This window comes from Bos taurus, chromosome 16 (assembly GCF_002263795.3).
Source record: "Bos taurus isolate L1 Dominette 01449 registration number 42190680 breed Hereford chromosome 16, ARS-UCD2.0, whole genome shotgun sequence".
In the NCBI taxonomy this organism is placed as follows: domain Eukaryota; kingdom Metazoa; phylum Chordata; class Mammalia; order Artiodactyla; family Bovidae; genus Bos; species Bos taurus.
This window is the reverse complement of record NC_037343.1, coordinates 36,930,946-36,943,976: the sequence shown is the minus strand read 5'-3', so window position 1 is coordinate 36,943,976 and position 13,031 is coordinate 36,930,946. Positions and strand designations below refer to the sequence as shown.

The 13,031-nt window shown below is 38.1% G+C and overlaps 1 protein-coding gene across 8 annotated transcripts in view; it reads left to right on the top strand.

Moving 5' to 3' along the window:
* The window catches only part of NME7 (NME/NM23 family member 7), a 245,919-nt gene that overhangs the window by 85,946 nt on the left and 146,942 nt on the right, over positions 1 to 13,031 (top strand). For 4 of the 8 annotated variants that reach the window (XM_059875437.1, XM_059875436.1, XM_059875438.1 and 1 more), the window contains one exon: positions 1,600 to 1,743. In XM_059875437.1, coding sequence (XP_059731420.1) covers positions 1,600 to 1,743 — 144 coding nt within the window. 8 annotated transcript variants of the gene reach the window in all.

Here is a 13,031-nt window from a genome sequence, read left to right as displayed (position 1 = left end):
ACAGCATGTTTAAAAGGTGTTAGCAGTTATTTTAAGTGCAATGTAAATTAGATTAATTATTCTAAACAATTCATATTTGAGACTTGGGAAAAGAGAAACATTTTATTTGACTCTCTCAGCCCCTAAATGTGATGCCCTGTGCTTTCTGGAGAAACTCAGTATTACAAATAAAGCATAAATGTACTGATCTGAGAGGATAGGGAGGAAGTTTTCCCATTTAGAAAGTTGTTCCTTTGTCGAAGATAAAGTGTACATAAGTGTGTGGATTTATCTCTTGGCTTTCTATTTTGTTCCATCGACCTATATTTCTGTCTTTGTGCCAGTACCACACTGTCTTGATGACTGTGGCTTTGTAGTATAGTCTGTAGTCAGGCAGGTTGATTCCTCCAGTTCCATTCTTCTTTCTCAAGATTGCTTTGGCTATTTGAGGTTTTTTATATTTCCATACAAATTGTGAAATTATTTCCTCTAGTTCTCTGAAAAATACCATTGGTACCTTGATAGGGATTGCATTGAATCTATAGATTGCTTTGGGTAGTATACTCATTTCCACTATATCGATTCTTCCAATCCATGGATATGAAATTCTTCCAATTCCATATCCAATTCATGAGATGTTTCTCCATCTCTTTGTGTCACCTTTGATTTCTTTCATCAGTGTTTTATAGTTTTCTATATATAGGTCTTTAGTTTCTTTAGGTAGATTTTTTTTTTTTTTCTTTTTTTTTCTAATTTTATTTTATTTTTAAACTTTACATAATTGTATTAGTTTTGCCAAATATCAAAATGAATCTACCACAGGTATACATGTGTTCCCCATCCTGAACCCTCCTCCCTCCTCCCTCCCCATACCATCCCTCTGGGTCGTCCCAGTGCACTAGCCCCAAGCATCCAGTATCGTGCATCGAACCTGGACTGGCAACTCGTTTCTTACATGATATTTTACATGTTTCAATGCTATTCTCCAAAATCTTCCCACCCTCTCCTTCTCCCACAGAGTCCATAAGACTGTTCTATACATCAGTGTCTCTTTTGCTGTCTCGTACACAAGGTTATTGTTACCATCTTTCTAAATTCCATATATATGCGTTAGTATACTGTATTTATGTTTTTCCTTCTGGCTTACTTCACTCTGTATAATAGGCTCCAGTTTCATCCACCTCATTAGAACTGATTCAAATGTATTCTTTTTAATGGCTGAGTAATACTCCATTGTGTATATGTACCACAGCTTTCTTATCCATTCATCTGCTGATGGACATCTAGGTTGCTTCCATGAAAAGCATCAATTCTTCAATGCTCAGCTTTCCTTATAGTCCAGCTCTCACATCCATACATGACTGCTGGAAAATCCATAGCTGTGACTACATGTTTTCTAGGTATTCACAGAGTATTTAAGGAGGAACAGGATCCATGCAAGAATAGATGCTGAGTTTTGACAAAATACTACTCCCCTTGTTTATTTTTCATGTTCATGTCTGTTAGAGGACCATGTAATTTTAGAAATGTCATTAAGTAATGCTGAACATAGTTAGAAATGTTCTGTGCTGTGAGTGCTAAGTTGCCTCACCAGTTGCATCTGACTCTTTGCAACCCCAGGGACTACAGACTGCCAGGCTCCTCTGTCCATGGGATTTTCCAAGCAAGAGTATTGGAGTGGGTTGCCTTTTTCTTCTTCAGGAGATCTTCCCAACTCAGAGATCAAACCTGCATCTCTTAAGTCTGCTGCATTGGCATTGGCAGGTAGGTTCTTTTACCACTAGCACCACCTGGGAAGCCCAGAAATGGTCTAGACTTGAGGAAAACATATCTCAAAGAGTTTGCAAAGACAGTGTGTTCCCATTCTGCCTTTGGAGGGATCTCTGGTACTGATTGATTGTGTATCCTTCTTATTCCTCCTCTGCAGAAATGCCCCTGTAATTGCACAATGACAGAGGAAGACAACTTTCTTCTACTTAGGCTTTGGTCTTGTTCTTTGGTCAGCTTCCTTCCACTAACCCAGGAGCAGGACCCATCTCTCCGGAGCTGGGGCCCAGGGATTTGGGCCACATCATGTTACTTTATCAGGAGATATTTTAAAAATGAAAAGCCATGGTAGCATGATCTTGTGTGGTAAGGCTTTAAAAGATGACTCATGTTCCATGACAGATTATAAATGAGGAAATTCTTACAATTTAATTAGAATTGATTCTTATGAGGAAGAAAAAAGGCATACATCTAAAGAAGGGATGGTACCTTACAGAAGTCTAGAGAGCTTGGGTTTCCAAATGATGTGTTAAAAGACGAGAGCAGTTGATACTTATGAGAAATGCTGGAAGATATGATCTGTGTCATTACTTTTTGCGTTGTTTAATAAATGGTACACTGCTTTTCTGCATATTCACACAAGCTTCCTACTCTAGAAAGCTTGTGGTTCAAAGTTCTCACTTGTTTCGGTGGTTAGTTCATTTGTACCCTGTCACCACCTTACATCAACTACATCTCTGTGTTGTCATACAGTGGCTTGTGTGTGCCAAATGGGAAGTTATTTCTCCTCAGCCATTTTCATGGTGGTCATTACAGAAGAGCGTAGTTATCAAAGGAACACTCTGCAGTGTCTCTTTAGGATAATCTTAAGGGTCTTTTTTCATTATTGAAATGTAGTTTACTTACAGTGTTTTGCTAGTTTCTGGTATACAGCAAAATTATTCAGTTATATATATATAAAAATAACTGAGTGTTATGATTTTTTCTGAGCACAGATGTTCACTTTAAAATTATTAAACTCTTACATATTTTGCCTAAAACAAGTACTTTTTATATTTTACAGTAAATATTTAGAAACTGGGCAATGCAAAGAGTAGATGGTATTAAAAGTGAAGCTGTAGTCGCTCAGTCTTGTCTGACTCTTCACTACCCTATGGACTGTAGCCTCCCAGACTCCTCTATCCATGGAATTCTCCAGGCAAGAATACTGGCGTGGGTAGCCATTCCTTTCTCCAGGGGATCCTCCCAGCCCAAGGATCAAATCCGAGTCTCCCACATTGCAGGCAAATTCTTTACCATCTAAGCCACCAGGGAACCAGTAGATGGTATAGTATGTTCTGATTTCCTTAAAAACAAACAAACAAAAAATATATGTATGTGTATTTGTATGTACGTTTAGTATTTCTAGAAGAATATGTAAAGTCTTAATTATAGTAATTTCCTCTAAGAGGAAGGACTGAGAATCTGGGGTGGAAAGGAGATTTACTTTCACCATGTACCCCTCTTACTTCCATTTTGCTTGTTTTCCAATGAGGCATATCTTTAAAAATTGTATAAAAAGGGGTAGGGGAAATTAAGACCCAAAATTCAGAACTTAAGAATTTAAGACGTGTTTGACTTGTTTTTTAAGATGATGTAGGTATGGAGTAATGGGATTAAGGAAGAAGTGGACTAGAGATTAAAGTCATAGGCTTTTCAGATCATCTTCGCCTTTTTCATGGCCAGGAGAGTGGTAATTGTGATGCTCTCTTGTCCTCAGATCTTTTGCTCCCAATCATAGTTTTCAAACTTTAGTGAGCATCTGGATAACTGGATCTGGATTGTTAATCTCTATTTTGAGATTCCTGGGCCATACCTTTAGAGTGTTTGACTCAGTATGTCTTCATTTCTGAAATTTCCAAGTCAGGCTAATGCTGCTGATGCAGGGACCACATTTTGAGAAATAATGGTCAGCAAAACTGCCCCCTACATAAGGACATGCTGGAAAATAAACCAAAAATGGAGGCCCATACCCAGTGCATATAAACTATGCTTCTAACAGATGAGGAGCAAGAGTTATATAATTTGTGGCATTATGTCTACTTCTAAGCCTATCTATGAATGGCAATGTAATCTTGCCAACTGGGGAAATTAGATAGAGTCATTTAAGGTCAACAAAAGAATCAGTGTTTTTGTAATAAGATGTCTAAGTTTGTTTCCACCTTAATGGTGACTTTGGATAACTGGAATAAAGAAAATAAATGTTCGTATTTTTAAAAATTGTGCAAAGACAAGCTTCAAGAGTCCTTTTCTTTATATGTTGTAAAAATAGAACACAAAACAACAAAACTAATTTTATGGAAGGGAAAAGACTTGTACTTGGTTTTGTTCATTTTAGAGTTAATGGACCCATGGTTTTGAATTACCTTTTCAGGCTTTTCTGGTGCTTGCTTATAAAACTAACAAATTTCTATTGGTAAGTTATAATGTAGTCACTAAGTTGTGTCCAACTCTCCTGCAACCCCATGGACTGTAGCCCACCATGCTTCTCTATCCATGGGGTTTCCCAGGCAAGAATACTGAAATGGGTTGCCATTTCCTTCTCCATGCGATCTTCCCAATTCAGGGATCGAACTTGTGTCTCCTGCATTGGTAGGCAAGTTCTTTAAAAGACACTTGCTCCTTGGAAGAAAAGCTATGACCGACCTAAACAGTGTATTAAAAAGCAGAGACATCACTTTGCTGACAAAGGTCCATATAGTCAAAGCTAGGGTTTTTCCAGTAGTCATGTATGGATGTGAGGGTTGGACCATAAAGAAGGCTGAGCAGTGAAGGATTGATGCTTTCAAACTGTGGTGTTGGAGAAGACTCTTTAGAGTCCCTTGGACAGCAAGGAGATCAAACCAGTCAATCCTAAAGGAAATCGACCCTGAATGTTTATTGGAAGGACTGATGCTGAAGCTGAAGCTCCAATACTTTGGCCACCTGATGTGAAGAGCTGACTCACTGGAAAAGACACTGATGGTGGAAAAGATAGAGGGCATGAGGAGAAGGGGGCAACAGAAAAATGAAATGGTTGGATGACATCATCCACTCAATGGACATGAGTTTGAAGAAACTCTTGAAGATAGTGAAAGACAGGGAAGTCTGGCATGCTGCAGTCCATGGGGTTGCAAAGAGTCGGACATGTCTTAGCAACTGAACAGCAACTGAACAGTCTTAGCAACTGAACTTAGCACTACCACCAGGGAAGCCCCTATAACATGTATAGCACATGTACAACCATATTCATGAAAATCTCCTAGAAACGTGATGTCTACTTCCAGTGGGACTTGTGCTTTCTCCAACCCTTCAGAAGAGGGACTGGTTTCTTTCTTTCTTTCTTTTTTTTTCCTTTCAAGTGTTTATTGGCCATTTTCTTTGCAGTTCTGTGAAATGATTCTATAGGTTTCTTTCAAGATTAGAAAGAATCTCCCACTGCCTGGAAGCTGGCAGTAGTATCCTGTAGTTTAAAAATGTAGCATTGCTTTGTGATTATGTGATAGACTTGTTTTCCGTGGTAACCTGGTATTAACTTTGGACTTCTGATGGTCTGTTTGCCTAATACTACAGAATTTTCAGTTTTTGCCCTGTCAGCTTGGTACCCTGCTTTGTTTTTCTTGGACTGTCCATGTTTTAAAATTGTAATCTTATTTCAACCCTGCTGATGCTGATTGTTCTTGGCTTCCTTTGCTATGCTGAGTCCATCCTTTTTTCCCAATAAGGAGGGGTTCTTGATGGCCTTTCCCTGGAGATTTTTAGATCCGATGGGTCTTCTCTGTTGCTCTAATGTTGGTGTAGAACCCGCCTTTACTATTTTCTACTCAATTACATTGTGATGAATTTTAATATACTGAGTTACCATATTGTGGGTGCATCTGTAAACTTATATTGGTTACTCTTTTTATTGCCTTGTAAGGAATTTCAGATTACAGTTGTTAGGACATTGGTAAGGAAGTGTGTATTTTAGTTGTGGGTGTGTAGTAGAAGTGGAGAATCAGAAATGCTTTTCGATGAATTAGGTCTGTATTTTATAAGTCTTCTTGCTACTGGAATGAACTTTATGATCAGCTAATGAATTTGAGATCCTCTAAGACGTAAGTTGCCAGCTCTCAGTTTAATAATTCTGCTGAATTCAAACTCTCATCTGCAATTGATGTCATGTGATGCTACAATATTTTTGCTTACTAGCCAGCAAAATATCATAACAGACATTTGAAGCCAGGCTGATCTATGGATTTATCTTTTGATCTGATTAAGAATTACTGGAAGATTATCAGTGAAGTGGTCTTGCCTAGTGACATATTGCTGCCTAAGAAACAGAAAGCTTTTGCACCTGGCTTTTATGCCTCAGTTGATTTGTTATGTATGTTTGCTATGATTAGTACTAAATTCTTGCTCTTGAATTCAGTAATGTTTGTTATTTCTTTTGTATTTTGGCATTGAAAATTAAACTCAAACTCTTAATGATTAGTTTGCTTTACACTAATCACATTTTAAGGATAAAACAGACCTATTTTCTAATGAAATAAAAGATTTAAAATTGAAAAGAAATCAAATTCTTTCATTTTGCTTTAAATTGATTATTAGTATTAAACATGATATCTATTTATAAATCAGTTTTGTTAGTTCATGCATTCTTGGCTGTATCAGTATTAAAACTTCTGTTTCATAGGTCTCACCCTGATGTTTCACAGGTCTCAGCTCAAATACAATGCAAGATTCTTTTTTGACACTTCTTTAGCTTCCATTTTTATTTCTCACCACCCCTATTTAGTGTAAGGATTGTGGAGCATAGCATCTAAATTGTGATGAATTGTCTTGTACAACAGGCTGGCTGCTGCTTTTTAAAGTTTTAATTAGAGTGTAGTTGACTTACAGTGTTCTGTTAGTTTCACATGTACAGCAGAGTGAATCAGTTATGTATATATCCACTCATTTTTAGATTCTTTTCCCATATAGGCCATTACAGAGTGCTGAGTAGAGTTGCTGTGCAATATAGTAGGTCCTTATTGGTTATCTGTAAAATAGACAAAATACATAATATGGTACCATCTATAAAATAGAGACTATCTTTAAATGGGGAGTTATAAATTGACTTATCCTACATTTGCCATTTTGTTTTATGATTTTTTTATTTCAAAAATTTGATGTAAATATAAAGTGTTGTCTTTTTTCCCCTTGCAGAGGTTTTTATAGGCAAAAGTTTGTTTCAAATTCTACTTAAAGCTGTACATATTCTTTATGAACCTATAGAAGTTGTTTCACTAATATACATACTCATCTACTAAGACAGAACTCAAGCTCTTTACACAGTTCACCTCATATATTTCTAGGAGTTCCTAGTCAGAGAGAGAGGCCTTGCTTTGTCAAGTGTAAGGACCCTCTTCTTCCTTCTTTTCTTGCTCAGACTTCCTCCTATATTTATCATGGTGCTTGCCAGGCATGACTGGCTTAGACAGCAGTGGCTTTCCTTCTGAGAACCAGTGGGGTTGCCAGGCCCTATTGTGGCTCTAGCTGGGTATAGAGCTGACCCTATTATCTGCTTCTCACAGTCACTGCATCAATCTCATTCACTGTGACATGACCATTAGCATTAGTCTCCTGGAGGTGTGTCTGTGACAGAATAGTCTCCTGTCAAATAGAACATATAAAATGTTTGCATTTTAACAGTACTGCTGAAAATTAACTTCACGCTAGTTGTATTAGCCCAGCTGTGTATCCTAACACACTGGGATGATTATTAGCTCTAGTACTACTCTACTGGGGCTTCCCTTGTGGCTCAGCTCAGTTCAGTTGCTCAGTTATGTCCAACTCTTTATGACCCCATGGACTGCAGCACGCCAGGCTTCCCTGTCCATCACCAACTCCCAGAGCCTGCTCAAACTCATGGCCATCGAGTCGGTGATGCTATCCAACTATATCATCCTCTGTTGTCCCCTTCTCCTCCCCACTTCAATCTCCCAGCATCAGGGTCTTTTCCAGTGAGTCAGTTCTTTGCATCAGATGGTCAAAGTATTGGAGTTTCACCTTCAGCATGAGTCCTTCAGATGAATATTCAGGACTGATTTCCTTTAGGATTGAATGGTTAGATCTCCTTACAGTCCAAGGGACTCTCAAGAGTCTTCTCCAACACCATAGTTCAAAAGCGTCGGTTCTTTGGCACTCAGCTTTCTTTATAGTCCAACTCTCACATCCATACATGACTACTGGAAAAACCATAGCTTTGATTAGACAGACCTTTGTTGGCAAAGTAACGTCTCTGCTTTCTAATATGCTGTCTAGGTTGGTCATAGCTTTTCTTCCAAGGAGCTTTTAATCTTTCTTTTAATTTCATGGCTGCAGTCACCATCTGCAGTGATTTTGGAGTCCAAGAAAATGTCACTATTTGCATTGTTTCCCCATCTATTTGCCTTGAAGTGATGGGACCATATGCCATGATCTTAGTTTTCTGAATGTTGTTTTAAAACAACTTTTTCACTCTCTACTTTCACTTTCAGCAAGAGGCTCTTTAGTTCTTCGCTTTCTGCAATAAGGGTGGTGTCATCTGCATAACTGAGGTTATGGATATCTCTTCTGGCAGTCTCGATTCCAGCTTGTGCTTCATCCAGTCCAGCATTTCACATAATGTACTCTGCATATAAGTTAAATAAGCAGGGTGACAATATACAGCCTTGACACACTCCTTTCCCAATTTGGAACCAGTCTGCTGTTCCATGTCCAGTTTAACAGAATGTTTGCATTTTAACAGTACTGCTGAAAATTAAATTCATGCTAATTGTATAAGCCCAGATGTGTATCCTAACACACTGAGGTGATTATTGGCTCTAGTACTACTCTACTGGGGCTTTCCTGGTGGCTCAGTGGTAAAGAATCCACCTGCCAATGCAGGAGATATGGGTTTGATCCCTGGATTGGTAAGATGCCCTGGAGTAGGAAATGGCAACCCACTCCAGTATTCTTGCTTGGGAAATCCCATGGACAGAGGAGCCTGGTGGGCTACAGTTCATGGGGTCGCAAAGAGTCGGACACAACTTAGCGACTATACAACTACTACTACCCTGCTGCTGCTAGATGCTCAGTCATGTCTGATTGAGCCACCAGGGAAGTCTCTACTGCTGCTTACATTACCTAATAATGCTGTTGTTTGCCACTGGCTGTTCTAAGAATTTTACATATTCAGACACATTTAATCATTGTGACAACCCTGTGAGGTAGGTATTACCCCCTTTTACAGACGAGGAAAGAAACTGAGACTGTAGAGAGGTTAGATTGATATAGGCAAAGGAGATGGCTCTTCAGACTGAAGTGTTCACCAGCCCTTACATCTGTGGCCTGGAGAGCAAATTGCACACTTGGTCCCTGGCCAAATATCTCATGTGTCGTCATTGCCGATAACCGTCCTCTCTGTGTGCCGCACGTTTACTCCTCTTTGGCAGCTGTACAGATAGAACAACTCATTTCAACTGTAGGTTATCATGAGCAATATAATCCTAATGAAACACATAAGGGGTGCCTTTCAGTCTAAGAGCCCATTTTTGCAGGGGTGATAGCAGATAACAGAACCAAACGAAGGCAGGTCTGTTAACAGTGATTTATTTACCCTGACCAGGTACAGATTGGAGGGAGAAACAACAGATTCTCAAAAATGTATACTGTATTTCAATTTATGTATTTATTTAAAACTGGGGAAAAAAACCCCACGTTTATTTCCATTTTGAATTCAAGCCATGTTTTCATTGTAACTGTTGGGAGAAGCTTGTCTCAGTCCTGAAGACTCTCATCATGTTGCTGCTTTCATGCCCCTAAAAGTCTTAAAACATTATATTAGGACCTCATTATACTTGCCTTGGTGACCTAGGGTCCCTAGTGTGCGCTCAGTTTGAGCTCAGTTGTGTCCAAATCTTTTTGCGACAGCATGGACTGTAGCTCACCAGACTCCTCTGTCCATGGGATTTCCCAGGCAAGAATACTGGAGTGGGCTGACATTCCCTACTCAAGGAGATCTTCCCAACCCAGAGATCAAACCTGCATCTCCTGCATTAGCAGGAAATTTCTTTACTACTGAGCTACCTGGGAAGCCCCTGGGGTACTTTATGTGACACTTATGCATCCATCCTGGATCATATAATCCTGATGCCCTTATTTTCTTCCAAATGATGCAAACCATGTTGTGTTATATGATTTAAATTGAATGAAAATCTTTACTGTCCTTTTTATTTTATTGATACCAATTGGTGTTAAAGTGCCTGTTTTATTCAGTTTCCTTGCAATTTTATTTCCCTTATTTGGTTCCAATCTGTTTTGTTTTTTTTTTTAATAGTTAAGTCTACTATTTCTAAAAATACTGTTTGGACTTCAGTGTACCTGAATATTTATCATTAGTTACTTTTCTTACACTCTCCAACCATGATCATTTATGAACTTTATAGACAGAAGTGGTAGTTGCTCAGTTGTGTCTGCTCTTTGCGACCCCCATGGACTGTAGCCCACCAGGCTTCTCTGTCCATGGAATTCTTCAAGCAAGAATACTGGAGTGAGTTGCCCTTCCCTTCTCCAGGTTCCCAACCCAGGGATAGAACCCAGGTCTCTTATAAGCAGGCAGATTCTTTACTGTCTGAGCTACTGGGGAAGCCCTAGTAGACAGAAGGGGAATCTTCAAATTTCAGTTTTTGATTATGTGCCTATGCTTATGATTTTTTTCTAAGATATTTGCTGACTTTAATTTTTTTATTAGAAAGCACACATCAGAGTACTGCAGCTTTCAAAATGTACTGTTTCTTCTTTATCACCCGGCTATAGCCTTTTTTCCCTCAGGCTACAGTGTATCACCTCATATAAAAAGGGGGCTTGATGAAGACACTGTTAGTACAGCTGACAGAAACCCAACTTGAATTTCCTATTTGTCTCATTTAAGGATAGTGCTGGAAGTAGATAAGGGGCTGAGTTTGGCTTAGGGAGACTTGCTCAGTATCTTTGTTCTCTCTGGCTTTTGACTCAGTTTAATGCTTGCAGATTAGCTTTTAATAGCACTTCGGGAGAGAGGTTGGGTTGCCAGCAATGAGAGTCTCATATACTTAGAAGCATAGTGGAAAGAGTTGTTTTTCCCCTGACTCTAGCTGAGAAATTCCAGGGCAGAAGTCTGATTGGGTCAGGGAAGGTACTCTGAATTGTACCAATTCTCGGCCCATTCCTGGGTTTGGCCCAGCCGGCTGAGTGCTATGATTGACCTTGTTTAGGTCTGGCCTCCACTTCTTGACCGCTGGCTGAAGCTTGTGGTTATAGGGTCATGTAAGAAGATGGCAATTCCCTTTCCAGTCAAATGGTTTAGTTTTCCTAAGAGAGGGTAGGAAGCTCCTAAACCCAGGAGAAGCAAGCCTTTTTAGAAAGATGAAGTAATAGATGTATTGTTGATGACTGGATGGAGGGTGGCTGCTTATTAAAAAGGCTTTAGAACAGTTCAGATGAAAGATACCAGGATATGAACTGAGGAGGAGTGGAGATGGAGAGGCGATTTGACATTCAAAACATTTAGGTAGCATTCGTGGAGTTATAAGCAAATTATTAAAAAACAAGTTAACTGTGCAAACACCAGCCAAATAAGCACCTGCTTTGTTTGACCCTTTTGAACATGTTTGCTGTGGAGCATGCAGTTGTACCTTTTTTGTTGTTTGTTACCTTATTTACATAGTTATTGTCATTTGTTTAGTCAGCTGAACATTTTCTGTCTAGAACAAAGTAAAGGACATAAGGTTATTGATTGTCGTTTCAAGCTGTTAAACACAGAACAGTTTTCTTAAATGCCTCTTTATCATGCCTCTGCGCATAACCAACTGAATATTAAAAAAAGCAGTACCCTTGAACTCATGTCTGACTGTTCTTGGCACAGTGTCAGGGCTGCTTGGACTATAATTTTTATTGGTTTATCTGTGAATAGAGTTATTCTGTTCAATGTGTAAATATGACCTACAGGGCATAGTTTAATGTGATTTATAGATTTATACTAGATTGTATATTTCTCTTTGTATTGGTGAATGCATAGGACTAAATATGACTTTCATAAAAAAAAACCAAACAAACAAACAAAATAAATAAATACGACTTTCATATTGACATCAGGATTCTTATGTAATCATGTAAAATTTTTCTTTATTATTATAAATAAGATCTTTTCAGGTATCCTCGAGACCAAATCTCATAAGTACTAAGCATTTATTTGCGTTTTAAAATGTGTTGACATTTGGACCCATGGTGCAGAAGCAATGGTGTGTAAAACTGCTGGCACCTCAGCAAAGATCAGGATAGTGGTAGCAGACTGTACCAGTGGTCAATATATTTTTAACCATCTTGTGTTTGCAGAAAAATTTAAAAAGCCGCTTTCACTTAAGAATATCCTTGATGAAACAGTTAAAATTATTAACTTAAGTTTTGACCCTCAAGTCAAAATATTTATAATATTCTGTGTGAAGAAATGGGAAGTATGCATAAAGCAGTTTTGATCCATATTGAAATGTAATGTTATCTTTAGGAGAAATACATATACAGCTGTTGTACCATTTTTACTTGAAAGAATGACCATCTATGGTTATTCAGATAAGGCTATTTGGCATTTTCTTTAAAATAAGCCTGTCATTTAAAAGAAGTGACAACTGGAAATAATTGTTGCTCAAGATAAAAATCCAAAAGAAGATAAAATTACAAGTGAAAATTAGAGTTAAGAGTTTGGAAAACTGTATGCACCATCTTGAACAGCTTCCCAATACTTAGACTATTCTGATGAAATTGGTATTTGACAAGTTTTCGATGTTGTGTAGTAGAGTCAGCATTTGGAAGATCTGCATAATAGAATTTTCCAAACAATGTGTATAATGTTACAAAATCATGCAAGGATAGAAGATTAATACAGAGTATAAGATAGACCAGTGGATTTTAGTGTAACAAGGTTAAAAAACGTTCATTGGTAGAAGTTTGAAATTATATGTTGCAGTGAGCTTTTAAGAAACTACTTCTTGTCAAAGAAAGAAGAATATATAAAATTTTATTAGACTATTAAAATACTACATTTTCCACCCAAATCTACATATTTTAAGCAAACAACACAGAGCAGCAGACTGAAAGTTGAAGCAGATGTGAGAAGGCAGCTGCTTTTCGTTAAATTAGAAATTAGAGATTTTTTAAAACATGAAACTATCTCTCCTCTCTAATTTTTTATTGTTTTGGAAAAGTCATTTTTCTCATAAAAATTGTATTTATGTTAAAATGTAAAG